The sequence below is a fragment of the Melospiza melodia genome, chromosome 9 (assembly GCF_035770615.1).
Source record: "Melospiza melodia melodia isolate bMelMel2 chromosome 9, bMelMel2.pri, whole genome shotgun sequence".
Classification (NCBI taxonomy): domain Eukaryota; kingdom Metazoa; phylum Chordata; class Aves; order Passeriformes; family Passerellidae; genus Melospiza; species Melospiza melodia.
In genome coordinates, this window is record NC_086202.1 from 28479590 (window position 1) to 28501206 (window position 21617).

At 41.2% G+C, this 21617-nt stretch overlaps 1 protein-coding gene across 4 annotated transcripts in view; it reads left to right on the forward strand.

The window, feature by feature from the left end:
- Positions 1–21617, forward strand: part of PHYHIPL (phytanoyl-CoA 2-hydroxylase interacting protein like) — a 54820-nt gene that overhangs the window by 19188 nt on the left and 14015 nt on the right. The window contains exon 1 of one of the 4 annotated variants that reach the window (XM_063164014.1): positions 4286–4445. The exons of the other annotated variants lie outside the window; for them this stretch is intronic. Within the exon in view, the coding sequence (XP_063020084.1) occupies positions 4340–4445 (106 nt within the window). The 5' untranslated portion in view covers positions 4286–4339. Of the gene's footprint in view, positions 1–4285; positions 4446–21617 lie in introns of those variants that run through there. 4 annotated transcript variants of the gene reach the window in all.

Sequence of the window (21617 nt, forward strand, 5' to 3'; positions counted from 1 at the left end):
ACTCACTCTACAGCTAAGAACAAATGCTGGTCCTCAGCCTTGGATTTTCCTAGAGTGTAAAAGGGACCTCTGCCATTATCCTCCTTGTTTCAGCACTTGTGGAGGTTCTTGCTTTGTTATCTGAGAAAAAACAAAGAGGTTCCTGGTTAGATACTGCACCCAGTGCAGTAAATTGCTCTAAATTGTCATACACCAATGTCTGTCTGAGCAGGATGAGGTCTCACACTGCACATTAACTCTATGGAGCCATGGCTTTCACTTAGGGTCTTCCGTTTTGGGGTGGGTGTTTTGTCTTTCTGTCACCAGTCTGTGGATTTCACTTCAGTTCTATGTTGGTTTTTGCACACAATCCCTTTTCAAGTGTGTGCCTTTGCACACTTGAAACAGTTGACACGTCTATTAAAGACAGAGAATGACTGTGAAATTGCAAAGAATTTATTTCCATGAAACTTCAGGGATTAGTTGCTAAGTTTAGCCATGTATCTTTTAGGACTCATCCTCAATACTGATTTCCATCCTTCTTTCTATTTGTCCTTTATTATTTTGCTTTTCTCATCAGAAGTGACATATTATTAGGAGGAAAATAATCCCAAAATGCTGTCTTTAATTCCTCCCTGGTTTTTCTTTCCTGAAAACCATGTCTGTAGCCTTTTTGCCTTCTGCTTGCACAGTCGACTGAGCAATAACACAAGTCGTTTTTTATTCCCAAGTGGGAAGGCAGAGCTGGAATGCTGAGTCTTGCTGAGGTCTGAGAAAGGGGGTTTCTTTTATAACTTGCAGATAAAAACCTGCTACAATAAAATACAAAAGAGTTTTCAAATAGTGAGAATGGGGTTGCCCAGCTCTGTGCTGTGCTCTGCTGCTAATGCACAGCAATTTTCCCAAAACAGAGTGCAACACAGGTGGGGCTGAACTTTGTAATTGTGCAGGAGGGGAGGAAAGGAATACCCAGGAATCCCTTTTCCCCTTGCTTTTATGGCATGAATGAGGCTGTGCCTTTTAGGAAAGAAGCCACACAGCTCTCCAGCTGGCTGGCAGTCTCTGTGCCTTTTTGCTGTAGAGTGTAGCCCTGCAGCAAGATCTTGCTGACCTACCTGGGGCACTGTGAATGCCAGGCTGAGGCAGGAGAGCTGAGATTGTTGGACCTTGCCAGGCAAGGGCTGTGTGTCACAGCTCATGTTTCTGGGTGTGTGCATCACGCCAGAAAATGCTGCTCTGCTCTCCTTGTGTGAGGGTGCTGTAATAACAGACACACTGTTGTTGTTGAACTACAGAAGTTGGTAAGATTCTGTTTATCTAAAGGTTGGAAGTCTGAGAGGTTGCTGTTGTGGTAAATTCTTTGCAAGCTTTTGCAGTCCTAAGCACATGACCCTCTGCTGTGTCTAACGTTGTGCTGCTATTGGCAGACTTTCCATTACATAATGTTGACCCATATTTGTGATATGTGACATTTTTTGCTAAAGACTGTCAGGGATAATCTGTCACAGAATAAACTTTCTGATTATATGCTGAGACTGTCATCTTTTAGCACAAACATAACTTGTGCCTCAGACAATGATATTCCTTGTTAAGACAAGCAGAGTTCTCTCAGGTGAAAAAACCACCATGAGAGCATTGTGTGCTCTGAGACTGAAATACCTAGGACTAAATTCATTGCCAAGTGTTTGCATGGAATCACATCTGGGAGGAATTTGAGCTTTAAAAAATGTTGATCCCCTGCCCAGGTGATGGGAGTGGTGATAGGCTGAAGGAAGCACGCAGCCTGAAGTGTGACTCTGCAAAATACTGTCTCAGGCAGGTCTAGCTTTAGAAAAGCAGAGCTATGGGAAAGGTTTCTCTGCTCTACACTTACACTGAGGTCTGCTGGTAGTTGGAGAGTTAATCAGTCTTTTCTTTAAAAAAATTGTAATGGTGTGGAGAAAGAAATAGATAGAGCTCAGACAGGGGTTATTGCTACAAGGTAGCTGAGAAATGAGAGGCCTCTGAGAATGGGAACACCCCCAAAGCTGTGTGCTTTCAAAGAGCTATGCAAAATCCATCCATTCTTAAAAACCTGATTTCAGTTGCATAGAATAAGAAGTAGAGGAGAGAAAGGTGTATAAAATAGAGGCAGAGAGAATAAAGTGGGAATTCTCTCAGTATTCAAGGACAGTGTCTGTTTCAAATGGACTTTATATAATGTTATAGCAAAGTAACAAGATTGTGTGAGCTGCTGAACTGTCTGCCACATTGTGGAAGGGAATGAATGTGGAACATAAGGCTGAGAGACTAAATACACCATCTTCAGGGAAAGAAATTTTCCAGCCTTACGTAGGAGATGCCTGTGTGCTAAGAACAGTTGCAATATCAAGGAGAAAGATTTTGATTCAGCACAGGGAATTAATGCCTGTCAGAGACAAAATTAAAACCTGATGAATGCAGTCTCACCCACTTTAATTTCTTTCCTTTCTGATTCTAAATTTGTCCTCATTCTGTCTGTGCATTCATTCATATATTCCTCTCCCTTCCCACCTCCCCATTGACTCACACTCTCCCTTCCTGTTATTACTTCCTTTTCATTTTCTCTTCCTTTAGGTTCCCTTCCCACTCCTTCCATTTCTCCTCTGCCTGACCCCTCTGCACTCATTTTACATCATGATGAAAAACATCAGAGACAGAAAGAGCAGGGAGGAAAAAAAAAAAAAAAAAAAAAGATGAACAAGAAAGAATGGAGGGTGGGGGGTGTAAAGAGTACACAGTCCCAGAAGGGTGCTCAGCATTGCTCTTTCTCCCCAGGATGTACTACAGATTTTTGAAGGTGTCAGAGGAATCCAGGCTCCTAAAAACTGTTCCTTGCCTCTAGGCTGCAGAAGCACTTGTCTGTGGCTTCATGAAAGGCAACATCAGAGTTCATTTTCTGAGATTAATGTCTCTAGAAACCATCATAAAGCATGGAAGGATCCCAAAGTCCAGTGTTAGTGGATGACAGACATCCAGCTGTGCTTGGGGCTTGCTGCTGTGCCAGATCAGTGAGGGAGAACTTGGGACTGCAGAAAGAGAAATGGGAGTTTTAGGGACTCTCTGGACTTGCTGTCACACAATGCTGACCAAGAAACATCACAGCCTCAGTCTTGGTGGGAGCCTGCATGCAATGAACTGCTGTTTCTCAAAGCAACCACTGTTGATATCTCATGATCAGTGGCTAAACAGTGTCAGTTTTATTTTGGTGAAACAACAAACCAGTGCCAGGAATGCTTGTTGTTAATGTGTGGTAGGAAATGGGCTCAAACCACTTTGTCTGGAAACTGGTGATCCCATCCCAGCACAGTGAGCTTGATCCCACAGCCAGTCCATAACCTGGAGAAAGCAGTGCACTCCTGCAGCCCCAGGCCCACAGGCTGCCCCTTTGTCCAGCCTGCAGGCCTGTGGTGGGCAGGAAGCTGCGTTGTCACACCTGATGATGGTACAGAGCTACACAAGTTTAATTTATTATCCTATTCCTTTTTAAATTTTCTCATTTTCTGGCCCCATTCTTGTTCCTGAAGGTGGAAACTGATAAATAAGTACTTTTCAAAAAGACCTGATAGGAATGGCACCAATACTATGTGGATTATTTCTCCTTCCCACAAAAAAGGCAGGTGGGAAGTGTGCAGGGCAGATAGCAAGAAATTGCTCATTCCCATACCCTGTCTTGCAATCAGTTACCTTCCGCCAGCTTTTCTAGGTTTTAGATTGATAAACCTAAAAATTTCTTTCTAATATTTAGAAAGGCTAATATTTCTTTCTGCAAATTCTTCCATAATCAGGAAGGATCAGAGTGGACGGCAGACCCTTGCAGCTGGGTGTGATTGCACAGCGCGGTCATGGTGGGCTGTGCGCTTAGGGAACGGCAAGATCGCTGACTGTGGCTTGGGGATGGTTTTGCCTTGGGGACTCTGTCGGGTAATGGAGTAACCTCGAAAGAAGCCACGGCGCGGCGGTGGGAAGCTGTGTTCGAGGCAGGCCGGCTGGGACCCGGACCGGGCCGTTCGCAGGGCCTGACCCGGAGGGGTTGGACTGGCCGGGAGCTTCCCGTGGAAGCGCGGCTGCGGTTACATAAGGAGCGGAGGGGGAAGGGACGGCTCCGAGGCGGCGGCCGCGGCCCCTTTAAACGCGGATCCCGGGGCGCGCCGGCCGCCCGCCTCGCTGCTGCCCCCTCCCCGGCTCGCTGCGGTGACAAATCCGCTCCTCGCCCGCCTCCTCCGCCGAGCGCTCGCAGCCGAGCCGGGCGGCGCCGGGAAGCGCTGCCGCGCGGCTCTGCACCCGAGCCGGCCAGCCCCAGCCCCCGGCCAAGCCACAGCAGGCAGCGGCGAGGGGCGCGATGGAGGCTCCGCGCCTGGCGCACACCATGAGCAGCCCCACGAGCCCCTGCGAGGAGGTGATCAAGAACCTCAGCCTGGAGGCGATTCAGCTCTGCGATAGGGACGGTAAGCCCGGGCTCGGCGCGGCTAATCCCTGCAGACGTAAGATGCTGCTGCCCTCATGGATGCTAATGCAAATAAATCCGCGCGTCGTATGGTCCTTTGTTATCCCCCATGAATTTGTAGGTGCAAGTGTTCCCCACCCCTCCCGCCGCTGCCGCCACCCTCCTGCCATTGAGAACAAAAGAAAAAGAGAAGGTTGCACCTTGCTGGAGGGAAGGGAGGGAAAACCGCCGCTCCCTAAGCCGTGCCTGGCGTTGCGGCGCGATTACCCCGGGCAAGCCTGATGCACAACCCTGCCCCTGCCAGGAATGGACGCTGGGGCTTGTTCTGGGAGAGGCAGCCACGGGAGCCAGAGCCCGAGCTGCGGACAGTCCGGAGCTAGGGATGGGGTAGCGGCCCTGGTGGGGCTTTATTGCCCGCGGTCTCCAAAGTCCTTTGTATTCCAGCGCAATTCCCGTGCTTCAGGTAGACGGGCGGCTGTGCCGGCTGCCGTAGGCAAGCGGCCAGACTTGTTGCCGGTCCCTCGTGAGAGCCATGAGGCGGCGAGCGGACCGAGCCTGGGGCTCGCAAGATGGGGCTCGGGGGGAGACCGAGCGGGAGGCGGTTCAGCACCGCGGACAGCACCGCACCGACGAGCCCCGAGCCCTGAGCCCCGAGCCCAGCCCCGAGCCGAGCCCTGAGCCCCGAGCCCTGAGCCGCGCCTGGCGCCCGCACCGCCGCCGGAGACCGCAGTGCCCTGGGGACAGCGGCTGTCAGCCCGGCCGCCCGTCTGTTCCCCGGCAGGCACGCGAAGTTTGGTTCCACACTAGCAGGGGCGGGTGTTAAAGGTTGTCTGTGTTGAAGCAAGCAGATAAATGTCAGGTGGTGACGGGGGACAGCCAAAACAAGTGTACGTGCTCGAAGCGACGCTGACGGCTGACTAGGGGAGAAGAGAGACATGTCGTTTGTACCCAACTGTGACTGACAAAACTAAACAGACTCGCTGGCTGTCAAACAATGAACTAATATTTTTTTCGTAGAGTAGTATATCATTTTTTTCTCATGTATCAGAAAATTTCTATCTTGTCGTTTCACATCGAATTATTAAAAATCACTTCTCATTCTTGGATGCAAATTGTGCTTTGGGTGTGGAATTTGTAACCAAGGAATGGGGATACTGTATCAGTGACTGATACGGCTGAATTAATGAAACTCTTTCCTTGTGGTGAGCATATTTTTGGAGCACAAGAGTTAAAGCTGATGGCTATAGAGAGTCAGGCCAGTTTTCTCTGTTATTTTTTACAAATTGGCATTAAATACTTCACTTTTTTGACCTAGACAGACTCTAAGACCATTTAAGACTCAGGCCATTTAAGAACCTGAATTTTTGTAAGCTCTTATTTTTTCTTGTAATATTGGGGAGAGGGGGGGAAAAAGTAAGGCATTGAACATCTTATCAGTATCAGCTTTTTATCAGTATTATTTTTTTAGCTACATTAGAATTTCTTGGATTTTTTTTCTTTCAATGTTGGAATTATGATATATGCACTTCTATCCATTCATGCCTAACTCACAGGAAGCTGAACTATGTTTATAGTAGTGGAGATTACACTGGGTTTTTCACATATATTCCTTTTAATTAATAGTAGATATAATTAAAAATAGTTAAATTATGCAATCTTTCATATCTGTGTACCCTAAGTAATTGTAGTGAAGTAGCCCATGTTAATCATGACAAACTCTATTTGCATCAGCACACAATAGAAAAGGATTGCTTGATTCCTATGGATTAATGTCATACAGACCAGAAAATGGAAAAATGTAGTATTTTTGTTTCAGTTCCTTTTTGGTTAGACTTGAAAACAACAACTTTCCTGTAGATGTGGCTTTACAAACTAGCCTTCATCAAGCAAGCTGCCATCATCCAGGGCTGCTCCTCAATGCATGTCTGAATTTCCACAGGAGCTGCGTGTGTTGGGGATGGCAGGGAAACAACTCAGTGCCTCAGTTGGCACAGGGCTGCTCTTGAGCATACTCCAATATTTCCTACAGGTGGCACTTATGCATCAAAAAGCTTATTTTAATGGAAACACTAAACAAGGAAGCAAAGGTTAGGGCTTTCATCTTTGAGATAAGTGTACAGATGTACACACCATACGTTTAGATCCCTGCACATGGGTACATTTGTATTATAAATACTTTCAATTTATTTTAAGGTATCTTTGTTGAAAAGGGTGATGTTCTTAAGGTGATTGGCTTCATTGAGGTCCAACAAAGTCTTGTGATAAATAGCGATGTATTGCACATAGTAAATTATAACCATGCTAGATTTTCATATTCTGAAAATGTCCTTGGTCTTTAAGCTGTACTAACTGGAAAGACAGCCAGTGAAACCATAACATTATACATCCAACTATGACAAATTCTGCAATGCACTTAGTTGGAATTGCAAGCACTGCTGCAGTAGAAACATAAGCAGTAATGAAAAATTTATGTAGCTAGAAAAATATTTTTCTTATTTTCTAAGACAAGAGGATTAATATTGAGATGTTTTGTATTCAGCAAACTGGGTTATACCTTCTGTGAAGGTTTATGCAGGAGCCACAAATCTAGAAATTGGAGTAAGCAATTAATAATATCATGGCAGTACATCTTTTTTTGGATTTTTTTTCTGGGTTTCTTTCAGTGTTGCTTTTTCAGTCATTGTCATCTTTCTTAACAAATCAAAGCAATTTAAAAACATACAAATGTTAAATAAGAGATAAGAAATATATGCACTTTGGAAATTTTTTTTTAGATAAAAACTCCTGATAAGATTTGGTTCAACGTGAATGCAACATTGCAAATCCATTTATGAGCTGTTATTTTCAAAGGCATCTTGCATTATTTGCTCCTGTTCTTTTACATGGGTCTAATAGCACAGCTCAGTCTGATGCACAGTCTAACCTGTAGCTCCTCAGAACTCTCTTGAACTCATTCTGTGTATAGCAAAAAGTGTAGCATTTGTTATTTTTCTTTGACTTATTTAAACATTGTAGCCATACTTCTGTAAGCTTAGGCTAGGAATGAATGTTTAATCAGTGCTGAACATTCTGTTGACCTTTGTATAAAATTTGTATTAGTCTTACCTGGAGATTAAACCTTGAGTAGATGAATGGATATCTTTTGTGTGATAAGCATGCCAATGCTATAGAAATATAGCTGATGTCAGAAAGTCTTGGGGAAAAGCAAGCTTTTCCTAGGCTTGGTAGAACAGTCTTGGATGTCGGCAGCTGAATGTCCCGAAGCTCCTCTGTGGCTGTGCTCCCCCTACAGACGATGCACCGTGACTGTGGGTCCCACCGTCATCCACTGCCCTGCCCTTGCTTGGCACAGGCAGAGGGAAAGCAGGAGACACCGACCCAAATGACACCTGTCAGAAAGCAGAAAGGAGAGAAGCACAGAAACAAACCTTCAAAGAGGATGCTGGAACTTGGGGCATGTAGATGAGGGAGTGAGGCAAGGAAACGGCTCCTGGAGGTGCTAACAGACAGCAGTGGCTGGTTAAGGGGGGAAGAACAGGAAAGACTTGTAAGATGGGGATTAGGTTAAATGGGAATTGTACAAAATAACCCAGAAAGGGAAAAGAAGATAAAGGAGCAAGGAAGGCAATCCAAGTTGAGGCAGCATGCTCAGGGAAGTAAAGCTGGGGCTGGGGAGGGAAGTGCGGGCATGTTCACTCAGATTCGTTTGAAGAATGAGGAAGTACAAGATGGGGTTACTGGGCAGCTTGGACCACAGAGCTCAGGAGTAAAGGAATGAAACTAGGACTTGCTGAGCACAGAGACTGGCACTGAAAGGACAGCCTTAGGAATGAAGAACAAGACTGTTGAAGTGTGACTGGGAAAGGAGAAGGAAGAGGGGCAGGAAGAAGTTCAAGGAACAGGACAGAAGAGGGCATGCTTTGGTGTGACTACCAGAGAAGGGTCAATGTGTATCAGTGCATGACATCTTCCAAAGTCACACAGGACCCCAAGATGACAAATTCTCCTTGTACGTTTGCCAGCAGAGAGGGATGCCATGGAGTACTCAGAGTCAATGGCTGCTGCTCACTTCTGTGAGAGTAGGACTTTAAAAATAAGGCTTTGAAGAGAACATCAAGCACATTAAGTAATTTTCCTGTGCCTTAGTTTTCCATGTGTATAATGGAAGCATACTGCTGCCTCCCCTCACAGCAATGTTTTCAAAATAAACTAATGAATGTTTGTTAATCAGACAGACGCTGTAGTAGCCTGGAAAACCCATGAGGTGCATGGAAAAACCCATGATGAAATTCATAATTTTGTCTTCAGAGAAGAATATGAATAATGTGTAGCAAATAAGTCCTGGGACTACACATTGAACAAAAGCAACTGGCTGTTACAAGAAAAATAGTTCATTATGAAGGCACTATTCATTATGTATGCTGAATGAATCAGAATTTATGTGGAAAAATTAGTACGTAATCATGCAGTTAAAGGCTATATCATAATCTAAACAAAGTGTCCAATGTAAGGTTATTCAAGTGTGCTTCATTCTGGTAATTTCTAAGCATTGATGGCTTGAGCTATACAATCTCACTAATGTGCTTTTACACTTTGCCTTATATATTTGAAGATAGTACTTAGGAATCAGGATCAGAGCTGGAACTGGTGTCTTGGCCAGATTCAATCAATTTCATCACCTTCCAAACACTTGGCACCATCACAACTGTTTAGTCTACCAGGCTTGTATAAAAACATTACATCATAAGGTGTCATTTCTGGTTTATGTAAACAGCTTGCATCTTTGGCTCCTCATATTATTTGAGTATGTCTCATGTTTTCTGATTTATTTCAGGAATTTATTACCATGCTGGATTTATTGGAGGATTCAGAAATATTTTTCTGGAGTTCATTAATTTTGGTTTACATTGCCATATTGTGTACACATTCACCTTTCAAACAGAAGGGATAAAGTGGCACCATCCAGTCTCTGGATGCAATCTTCAAATCCCCTTTTTGGCATTATGGAGCAAGGTCTCTGCTATTTCTGAAATGTCATCATGCATGTCTGAGAGATGGGAAAAAATCAAATATCTATGTAGACTCTCACATAAGGGACAACTGAGAGATCCAAATTTCACAGCAATTCTTAGTGTCCTGAAGCTTTGTTGTTGAATAGTTTTGTTAGTTTTTTTTTAAACTATGACAGTTCTGAGCACAGTTCATATTTTCTACATCCAGCATAAAAGAGAAGTGCTTGTACTTGTGATATTTTAATATGACACAAAATTCAGGGTTATGCTTATTTTTGGTCTGTTCCTCTCCCTGGCTGCAAATCTGAAGATTTAAATTCAGTGATATATTTCTTCCATAAAATTATGTCTAACCTGGCTGAACTTGAGCATTGTGATTTTTGATATTTTTTTTTTATGACAAATGATAATTCTGCTTCAAGTAGGACTTAAAATCTAGTGCATCACTTCAAAAGCTCTCTTGCTGCAAAGAAAAATGCTAATTAATGTTTTAGCTTTACATTCTTGCTAGAGACTAAGATTTCATATACTCCTCATTGTTAGAACAGAAAAATACTAAATGGAGCAACAAGTCTTCATGAATGATCTTTAGAGTTGTGGAAGAGAAGAAGACTAATGATTTGCGTGTTTTCCACTTCAGCAAGTATTTCATCCTGTCTTGGTTTATATCATAAGTAATGATGTCACTAAGTAGCAAGGCTTTGCTGGAAACTGACTATTCAACATCCTGGTGTCAAGAAATGTAGTCATCCAAATTCTTCCTTTATATTCATGAATTTTTGGGATTATTTTCCTTCCTTCTTCCTTCTCATCTTCTTTTAGAGCTTTATGATGCCCAAACCTACATTATTGATTATGATTTTATCAGTTATTTTGTCTGGCAATGACCAAGTTGTATATTATAAGCTGTTTATGTTTTGCCTGCCATTCTATTTCACCTCCTTTTCATTCAATTATTCTTTCCTGCAACTCCATGAGATCCTTTATAAAGCTACTGAAATGCTTGATGTGTAATTATGCTAGATTCACCTACAGAATCACTGTTCTTTCCCAGTGCTGATATTGCTAGCTTGAAACTCAAACATATAATATAGCTTTTGTAGTTAATTTCAAGTCAATTTTATACTTAAAGCATTTTAATCATCACTGTCTCCTGTGTATGTTCCTTCTTCTTTGTATTCATTTCAGATTAGAGATCCCAGATGCATTCTTTTATTTATTCTGTAACAGAATCCACTGGAGCACTTCCTGCCTGTGCTTGTAAGCCATCTTGTGCTTGCAGCTCCTTCTGTTTAAGGTTGTCCTCAATACAAAAATGTGATCTCTCTTTAGATCATTCACAGACACAAAGCCTGGAACCAGGCTCTGTGGTACCCCAGTGGGCATGTGAGCTCCTTCCTTGTTTTCCCATATGTCAGTCTCACCTCTGCCAGCCCTGCTTCAGCCCTGCAGATCAGCAGCTCTCAGTGAGTACAAGGGCAGGAGGAATCATTTAGGGAGAGAAATTCTAACCCCTCCAGCATCTGAGAAGCAGGCCCCTAGAAGAAGAAGCTGAGCCCACCCCTCACTTAAAATTTCATATATCTTCTGCAAATCTCAAAGACTGAGCTGTTTTTATTGAGGAAGAGTTAAGCCATTACTATCTGATTAATTTATTTCATCTTTCATCCTAAACTAGATTTTTCTATTCTACTAGCAATTTTCTTCTCAGCCTGCTAATCTGGTGGCTCTATCACCTCTTGTGAGAGATGTTCTGAACTTATGTTTCCAAATTCCTGCCATTCTGCCTGTATGATCTGGGTCAGAGTACACTCAGAAAGCCAATTCAGTCTTTCCAACAGCTTCTCAATGAGGTTCCTGGTACCAAAACCATGGATTCTAGAATAGGCAGAGAATCCCTTCTGTCATGTGAGGTGTGTTGAGGAAAGACTCTATCATATTCTTATTTAGATTTCTCTAGTATTTCATCATTGATTTTTGAATGGGTTCCAGTCAGGCATTGTTGTGTTCTGTTGTCTCCAAAGCCTTGCTGAAGCCTGTCTTCCTGACCTTGGTTTTTCATTGTGGGACTTCTCTGCCTGATTAGTTTTCCATTTTTTCCCCTAGAATCTAGAAAGATCTCCTTGTTTACCCATTCCTTGTAATTTCCTGCATCTTTTATTGTTCATGGCTTCTAAACAGCAGGTTTGAAGGCTGTGCCTTTTCTGAATAAGGTAGATTTCAGTCCCCTTGTGCTGCTGAAGTAGTGGTGTTATCTTCCACCCTGACTGAGGAGGTAATCTTTAAAAATCCTCCCAGTCTGAGTTTTTCTTAGACCATTCAGGACAGTAGGTACATCTTCTGTTCTGCCAGCATGTGTGGCCTTTCGTGCTTTTTGTGACCTGAAGGCTATATTTAATTCTGGCTGAATGCAGAATTAGACATGCTTAAACTATGTCTTCTGTTCTCTTTTGACAGAATTTTTCAGCATTTGTCTTGCAGAGCGCTTTCTTCAAAAGTTTGTAAACATATCTGGAGAAACAGTACTAACACTTCCACTACAGGATATGTGTATAAAATATGTCACTGCTATAGAAAAGTACAACAAAGACAGTGTTTAGGCAGTTGGAACTAAAGAAAACTCTGCTCCAGAATCACTTTGTGTGATTTCTTCACTAGGGTTTGTTCCACAGTGGAGCATTCTTTATTTGACCTTGAAATGTTTTCCTTCAGCACAGAAGATTTGCTCAGAATTCATTGTAGCGCTTGTAACCGAATCAGTTTTCACAGTGGTGTTTGTAGCTGAATCATTAGTCAGTTTTGTTTTATTGTTCTCAGAGTGTTCTTGTTTGATTTCTGCTTGAATGAACAAGGTGTTTTGCATGGATGTTTCCAAAAGCAATGATTAGCTGTACTGTTTTCATAACCTAACAAGTGTTCCTCTGAGTCTTGACAGGTGTAGCTGCTGCCAAGAATGGGAGGCCTTAAAATTAGTTTGGTGTTGCTCTTCCATTCCTGCAGAGTGACAGAAAGTATTATCAGGGTTGCACTCCCAGTTCCACGTGGAGTGGAATCTGGAGTTTATTTCTTCGATATTGGAGAAAGTCATTCCCAGCTGGCAGCTCTAGGAGAAGCAGAGTTGAAGGAATTGCAGTATTAACCTTTGTATATCCAAGCACTCTTCTTAGGAGAATTCTTTGGTTTGCAATGATCTGAAACAACCCATAAATTTATTTCCTGAGCTATTCCGTTGACTTCAGTAAGAGTTTGTGTAAAAACCAATTTGCATTCATAATGTGGCATGATTAAGATCTTACAAGTGCTGTATTTTCCTGGTCTTTGGTGTGTGTGTTCTAGCTTATTTCATACAGATAGGCATCTCATTTGGAGTTTGTCTCTATAGGTTGCAGTTTGTCTGAATTTACTCTGTCTTTTTTTATAAGATAGATTTTTATACTTGTTTATATATTTAACCTGTATTTATAATCTGCATTTAACTTCCGGCTAGAAAGAACACTTTTAAAAGATTATTCTTTTAAAGGATTTTTTTACAGTTCACTTCTATGTGTACTCATAGTCAAAAACATTTGGACTTCAAAACAAGCAGGATTAAAAGATGTTAAAAGGCTCTTTCAGTCTTGGCCAGCTGTAAGTTCTAGTGTACAAGTATCTGTGGAGTGACTCATGCTGTGTTGTTCTTTTTAATGCAACTTATGTAAAGGGAAATTATATGTGGGTTTATATAAAGGAAGGGATAAAATTAAACACAGGGTGTGCAGCAGATTGTATATTCTAATGCTACTAAGGAACATCTTCCATGTGACAACATAAGGTAAATACTATGTACTTACACTTTTGTGATGAACTTTATGCTGGTAGCTTAATATAGATGTTGAGTAGAAAGCATGTGATTTTCAGAGCACTGCTTCTGATGAACTTCTAGTCTTTACACCTCCAGTGTAATTCCAAGACATATCTCTAAATATGGAATATGTTCCATATTTCACAGGAACTGAAAATCTTCTCAGGCTGCTGACTGATTCCAGTAGATCACAGGGAATTTATGTCCCTCTTGTGTGGAACATACTGGAATTTTAGGCCATGTTACCTGTGCTGTGATGACACAGTTACCACCTTACTCCTCATGAAAGGACAGGTTTGGGCAGTAAGATTTCTCATGGCATTTATTGTGATTGTCTCACCTCTGCCCATGTGTAGATGTTGCTTTCTTTCCCGCATAGATGGAGGCACCTGAAACTCTGACTACAGTTCTTTGTTTGCTCTGTCTGTGAACAGCTCTGTGCCATGCTTTGGGAGCCTGACACAAAGAATGTGTCGCTTCTGTACTTCTCTTTGTCACTGTTTAGGTAGCATGGAGTTGTTAAATCATGCTTGATATCCAGGGATCTGAGTAGAACAGCCTTTCTAGAGCATGAGAGTTTAATTTCAGGTTTTGTGGCACATCACGTAGCCAGGTGGCCCAGCAGGGCTTGTGTGGTAGGAACATATCTAGTGCTCTGCTTTCTCACAACTGGACAAGTGCAGGGAAGACAGAACCATGATCTCCATGTGTAGTCATTCTCCTTTTTCTATTTTTGTATATTCTGTACTGCTCAGCTGCTTTCTGTGTTGCTTCCTCGAGCAGACCATCAGGGAGCCCCCCAGGCTGCCTGGTGGGGCTGTCAGCCCTGGTGCAAGCATGCAGTGCTGGAGATGGAAGCCAGAGAGGGAAACTAAATCCTTCAGTGTATCTCAGTATGCTTATTAGATTAGCTCATATGGTAGGGAGTGGGAACTGGAAAGCATTCCTTGAGATGCTTTTAAATGCTCTAAATCCAAAAGATGAAAAACTAATCTAAATATGAATTCTTTTTAAGTACCATACCCAAGGGAACTTGTTTAGCATTGTGAATTTGTAGAAGGTTGTGCAGCTATTCCTCTATAGCTAATCAATTTTTGTCTTGTCTTGATCATGATTGGGGCCATTGTTGCAGTCCAATGGCTGTTGATAGCCTGCATAATAAGACTACAGAAAAATTTATAATGGAAATATTGTAAGTATCCAACTGAGCTGTGCTTTTTTTAAAGAGCAATTTGAGAGCTATTGAGGACCGTAGATTTGAATCTGATGTTTTTGGAATTGTTGTAGGTTTCTTTTAACTTAATTAAATCAAAACTTCGCTTTGAGTTTTGTCCTCTCCATTAGACAATTTTCATTCGGTAACCTACAGGAGAGTTCTGTCACAAATGCCATCAGGACAGGAAGCTGATGAGCTACGGCTGAGACTTTTAATAAATATGCATGGTCAGTATGCTATACTGTGTCTGAGTGAGGGGTGAATTCCAGTGTGGTGAAGACTCTGCTGAAAGATTTCTTTTGGCTACAATATTCATAACTATGTCATCTTTATATTCTAGTAACAGTGAAAAGCTTCACCTCATTGCAGCCTTCCTCTTGATAAGGAGTATTTAGCAGGATCCTCTCATTTCTGCATGCTTGCCTGGCTTAATGAAACTGGCAGCAACCTATGTGATCTGTGAGCTCTCTGCTCTTGTCAGAGGTGCAGAAGTTAGAAACAGTCAACCAGTGGCAGGCCTGCATCTAAAGGCCTTGGCAATGTTTAGTTTCCCTAGGAAACCAGCTAAAAATGAAACAGAACAACTCCTGCCAAAAAAGGACTCTCAAAACCCCTATATCCTTTATTTCTTAGGGCCTGAGAGAAAGTCTGAAATGGGCATACAATTTAAATGTAAAATAGAACAGTACAAGTTACAAAGTAGAATTTCCTGAACTATTGTGAATATGTAATACATTTCAAATCACAGCTAAAAAGCACAAACTGGTGTAAACCAGAGCCAAATCCCATTCCTTACAGGAGATGTGTGTGAAAAGCACCCAGCAATTGCCAGTGCACTGAAGTAAAGAAATGCTCATTCATGCTGCAGACTGCCAAGGGTACCCAGAGAGTTACAAAAGCCCACTCATGCTGAGCACCCTACTTTCCCAAGGAAAATGCTTAGTAAAACTATGTTCCCCAGCCTTGAGTTCTCTCTGCTGCCCTTCAAGGGATGAGTTTTGCCTTTCTGTCTGGGCTTCCCTTTGGTGAAAGGAAGTGGACTTTAAATGAAAAAATCCTTTTGTGATCAAGGCGCTTGCAGTTTCAGGGAAGCTGGCAGGTCACATTAAAGCCCATGTGAATACAAGGCTGCCTCATCTTGCTAGATTTGAACTCACATGACTCAACTTGAAGTAGAGAACACGTTTTTGGTTTAGATGAAGACACAGCTGCAGTAAATGGCACAAGTTGTTGCCAGCCAAAGAATGAGGTAAACCAATGTGAATGAGGTTCACAGTAATAAACTAAAATGGAACCGTTTGTCTCTCTCCTTTGTTTAGTGACGTGTGGAGGCACAAATCATGAAAGGCCAGTCACTTCTCTAATACACAGTTAATATTAAAAGCAATGGAAAACTAAGGGCAATGCTTTGCCTCAATTTCACTGTCAGCTGAAGAGCACTGGAGCAATTAGGCCAGTGACCCAGAGCAGTGTCACTTGGATCGGAATCTGGCCCCAAGCAACTTGTCTGGGGTCACACAGTCAGAGCCTTCATCTGAGATCTGTTTTCCTTTGTTGTTAGTCCTGGAGACATAGGCAGTCCCACAGTCTCAGACACAGCTGTACATTTTATTCACCAGAAGAGACAAACCTCATGCCATTAAAAGCTTTGTGTCCCTTCCTGCTCCAAAATCTGCTCCTTTAGGAATCAACAGGGTGGGAGTGTGCTGAAAAATTTTATTCCAATTTTCAGCAGAACAGCACTGAGATAGCATCCTTACAAAAATACACCACAAAATGGGCCTGCAGTCTGAAGTGTGGTCAGAATATCACATTGGCTAGATAATAATAGAGATCTGAATGAAGAGCATATGATAGGTTGATCTGGGAGAGATTTTGTAGTAGTTTCCAACATACTTACTTTCCAAGTTTGGAAATCTTGGAAAGAATATGACTGGAGGTATGCATTGAACTCAAATACTAGTTGTCTATGCAAAGACTGAAAAGTTAATTTTAACTTTTAAATGGCATTTAAATTAAGTAAGATGGTGGTTTAGAGCCTTTTACATCCCTTGTTACCTTCTTTCCCTTTCAGCAACTGAGAAATGCACATTTTAATTAAAATTTGTTTTTCAAATGTATCTTGTAGCCAGCACATGCTGAGAAGAGCCACTTACTACCCATGTACTGGAGGCTTGCTGTGCTGAACAAAATGGGAGTATTTAATTAGGAGGAAATACTGTGGTGGCTTAGTGTTTGTGGCCTGCAACAATGATGTCCTTTTTGGTTTCAAGAAGACAGAATTGCCCTTGCCTGGCTCTGATGGCAGAGCCATGAAAAACAATGGTTTGTCAGTAGGAGATTTTTTTTTTTTTTTTTGCATACTGCAACTGCAACAAATCATGAACTGACCTTTCACAGAAGGTCATAGAGAAGTTTGTTTAGCTTTACATGACAAGGTACAGTAAAAAATGAAGCCATGTTTAGTAAAAGCAGGCTGAGAATGTTAGAGGGAACTGGGTATAAATTGTTTTGCATACAGGAGTCACTTAGCAGCGAGATGAGGAGCAAGATGCTGATGGATGGCGGTGACATTTGCACTCAGCTTGTCTGGCCAATTCAGTTTGTTTGGGTTTGGAATTCATGGGTCATAAAAGGAGAGCCCAGCACTTCTCAGCTCTCCACCCAGGGATTTGGTCAGTCCTTAGAGGATGGTAGGGTCAAAGGATCTCAGTAGATCTCCAAATCTTAGATACAGGGGAGAGTTGTCCTCATAGCATGGATGGCAGTTTAATCTTCTAGCCTAAGCAATTTTTCAGTCTTACAGGTTTCCTAGTGCTTAGTGAAGAAAAACGTGCCTACCTCATTATTTAGAGCCTTTCTGTTGCATATTTCCATCTGAAAATTAAAGTCCTCCTTTTTTATATTTTCTCCATTTATTTTTGACACAGTGAGAACTAAATTTTGTATAAATCTGTGTGTGTTTAGATTAGCGTATTACTGTGTTAACCCTTGTAATAAAATTGCAAAGAGAAAAGAGGAAAAAATTCAATAATAAAGGCCCAACCTTGTGGGACATAAAGTACTTTATAAAGGCATAGGGACCTCCAGTTTTTTTACAAATATTCTTCAAAAAATATCTAATAGGAGTAAGGGGAACTCTAAAAAAGGTAATTATATGAACAGAGACTTCATCTATTTCCATTTCAGTATTCAATTTAGGGGTTTGGCTGCTGTTGACATTCTGAAAATGTGGTTTAGTTTTGAATGAGTAAGGTATAAATATTAAATACTTCCAAGATGTCAAATAACTTCAGGATATCAAATAACAATTAAATCTCAGTGAAAGAATAAGGTCAGCCTTGCCAATTTAGCCATTGATCTGATTTGCAGTCAGGGTTTGTGTTATGCTTTGGGTTTGTGGAGTTTGTGTACATAGTGGTAACCATGTTTTCAGAAGTTCTTGAGTGACTCAGCTTAGATTCCATTGATTTCAATAAGACTTTTGCAAATAATTTAGCTATTTCTGAAGATGTTACTATTCATTACTTAAATTTTTGGTCTAAAGAAGGATAGGTCAAAAATCAAAGGAAGAATTGTTGCTGATTTAGACCATTTGGCTGATAGCATCAGAGGACAATGTACAGTGATATATCTGAATTTTCTCGTTGGTAATAGCAAGAGAGGAAACAATTATTTTGAGGAATTAGTTTAATGATGCAATTAAATACACTATTTATTTAAAATAAATTACAGTTATTAAATAATTTGTCTATAATTGAAGTTAGCAAGTTATAAATTCATCCACATTCAAGCTTTTATGGTCCTGAGATATTTGATTCTATCAGTGCTTTCAGAAAAAATATTGTGGGAATAAATGATGTATTTGACACAGAAATTCATAAAAATTATTCTTGAAAAGTTTATCCCTTTTTAAGTATTAGTCAAAGGATATTTCTGAGTCAATGACACATAGATTTCTTTGCTAAGGAGTTCAGAAATTGACTGCAATGTAAAATGTAGTATTTATCCCCATGAATTTTCTTTTTTCTCTGGCAGAAATCTTGCAAATTGCTGGTGCATCATGAGAATCAGTCAAATTGACGAGTGTAATTTAGGAAATTATTATAAAGGGTAACTTCAGCTAGCTCTTAGCCTCTGTGACCTCCCTCTCTACTCTCTGAAAAGCATGGATTCCTCCAGGGCCAAGTTAAATGTGAGAGCTACCTGTAGGTACTCAGATTACCCCATCTAGGAATCTGCCTCTCTTCACTGGATGCAAAGTGAGCTTGAGGAGGCTCACTGCCCAGGGGGGATGTTTTGTCAGTATTTTTGTCTTTCTTAGCATAGGAAAAGTATTAGCTGTTTCCATAATAGTCTGGAAAATTCATATATGTACATATATATAAATTCATGTATGTATTTTATGTACATGATATGAAAATTGTACCTAAACATCATTGCAAGTCATAGGTATAAAATCTTTTGGAGAATAGCCTTTGCTTTTGGATTAACAGATGCATATTTTGTATCAAAATTATTCCAGGTGTAATTCAAGATATCTATGGTCTTGTCACAGGAGTGAATATTGGTTCTGTTCTTGTTACTCTTTCTGCTGTCATATTTAAGAAATATTTAGGTTTTGAATTTATACATATGGCCCAACAAATCCACTGTCGAGAATCTACTATCTATGCCAAAATTTATATTCCACAGAAATCTTATAATGTGACTATTTAATTTCTGCTTACTAATTATAGTAACCTTCTCTGTAAAGATACACTTAATTTCCTATTGAACATAATGTTGTATTCAGTGCCTGCTGAGAGAATGAGCTGTAAACCAAAGCCTTTCAGTGCTGATAGCATAACCACGTTCCAAAATGTGCCACGGTACCTTTGCTGGCTGCTGCTAGCTGTCAGGTTTGCCACTTGTGCCTTGTATATTCCCAGTGGTGTTGGTGCAACACACACATTTGAGGAAACAAAGCCCCTCAAGTCCCATCTGCTTTTGTCCAGGGGCATTTTGTTCAAAGGAGCACCTGAGCTGGATGGGTGATGGAGCACAGGGCTCACAGCCCACGGTTTCCCGTGGGCACACATGGTCCCCCACTGCTGTGCTGCACCCCCAGCCTGCAGAGCAGGGCTGCAGGCCCCTGCTGACAGCAGGCACTGGGAAACCAGGCTTGGAGAGAGCAGGAGCTGGGAGCCTGCACATCCCTGGCAGGCAGAGGCACAGGGAGGGATTGGGCTGCTGCTGATGGGAATCACGGCGCCACTTGCGGAGTGCATTCATCCTCCGGGTGAGAAGGAGGAAGAATCGAGTCCTTTGTAAGGGGCTGAGACAAATTTTTCAGCACAGAAACCAGGCACTCCAGAGATTGCTCAGTGCTTTGTTTATGTGGGCACTCTCTGGGGGGCATTCTCAGCTGAAGAAGATGCCTGTACTGAAGGCACATTTGTACTCGCAGAGTCCAGTTGTGCTCTCTTTGCTTTGTGTGTGGAATATTCCTGCTGAAGTCAATGTCCTAGATTAGCAGGAAACAGATAAATTAAGCTGTTAAAACCATGTGATAAAACTGTATATGTACATTTCAAAGCCACTCAGTATAGATACACATATTAATTAAGTAATGCTTTATTCTTGAAACTATTTTTAAAAAGTATTTGACACAGTGCACATTTCGTACTAGAAAATGCACAGCAGTAGTATCAGACAATGGGGAGGAAATGAGGAGAAGGTTTAGAGGGGTTTATCCCTCTAACAGGATTTCTAGGGTCAGGCATTCTCTCTTCATCTAATTTAGGAATTAGTTTTATAAGGATACTTATTTAGAAAATATTCCTAAATATGCTTATATAAGTATAAAAATCTCTGTTGGGAGGTAGTTTACCAGGATTCTGGGGGAGAGAAGAGAGATACTTTAGAATCGAGACTCTTCACTCATTTTTTTGTACATGAAAAGAGGCACAACAAAAACATCAACATTACTTCTGTGGTTATGGATAAAAAATTGAGCTTTGAAATAGAGTAACTATCCTAGAGAAGTGCACTTACATAGCCTAACAAATAACAGCCTTGATTTAATATTTGTTTGAATGTTGTTGCATTTGTATTTCCTCTGTGTGATTTCACTGTCTCTCTTGAACAAGGTGTTGCTGTGAACATTGAAATGTTGGTATTCAGGTTAATTATTTGCTTGGTGGGGACATATTGTCCTGGCTCTGTAAAATAATTCTGTACAGCCAGCAGTTGGACTGGGAGCCATTCATCCCTCAGCACAGGAGGAAAATATGAGACTGTATTTTTGCTTAGTTAAATTTAAAGTAGCAACTCATATGTAATTTCCTGGCAGTTCCCTTTCATTTTTGATGGTTATACAGAATGAAGTTTTCTCCCTTCTGTTGAATTTTTGAGGAAATTAAGTACCTTCTCAGTAAATTGGAGAATTGGCTCTCAATTACACACTTAAATATTGTCAGTCTGTATTAGATTTCTGTAATTACAATATTTTATCTCTATAGATCTGATATATAACCTATCCATTGAATTAGCAAGACAAGTAAATGTAGAAACTTTTGTATTTCATAAAGTTTAAGGGTTTCTCTGTTCATGTTATGGGAGTTCCTGTTTGTAAGTGAGTTGTTCTCAGTTGTTAGCATCCACGTCTATAAGAGGATTTCTTATGTCATGGTACCTAAGACGTGTGCTCTTAGACATTGATCCCCTCTCATCAAACATTTCTTCTTCAAAATACCATAGCTAATATCTCTCATTGTATTGAAAATGTTACCTTGAGAAAGCCACATTCTGATTTCCCCGGTGCATGCATTTTAAAATCTGAATAAGGTGAGATTTTTTTTTCAAATGTGATTCATGATATAAAATTCTGTTTGGCCTTTAGTGTGTTTATTACATGTGCTGTTGGTATCTATCTATCTATCTATTTATCTATATCTATCTATCTGTCTATAAACCTAAACTTTCAGGGTCTCGGAAATTGCTTCTCATCCTCCTCTACACATATTTTGATTTTCAGAGATCTTCCCAGAATGCTTTAGGAATCTAGCATTAGCTTTTAATTTTGTACTTTGTGAGTACAGTCTCACTTATTTCTGGCTCATG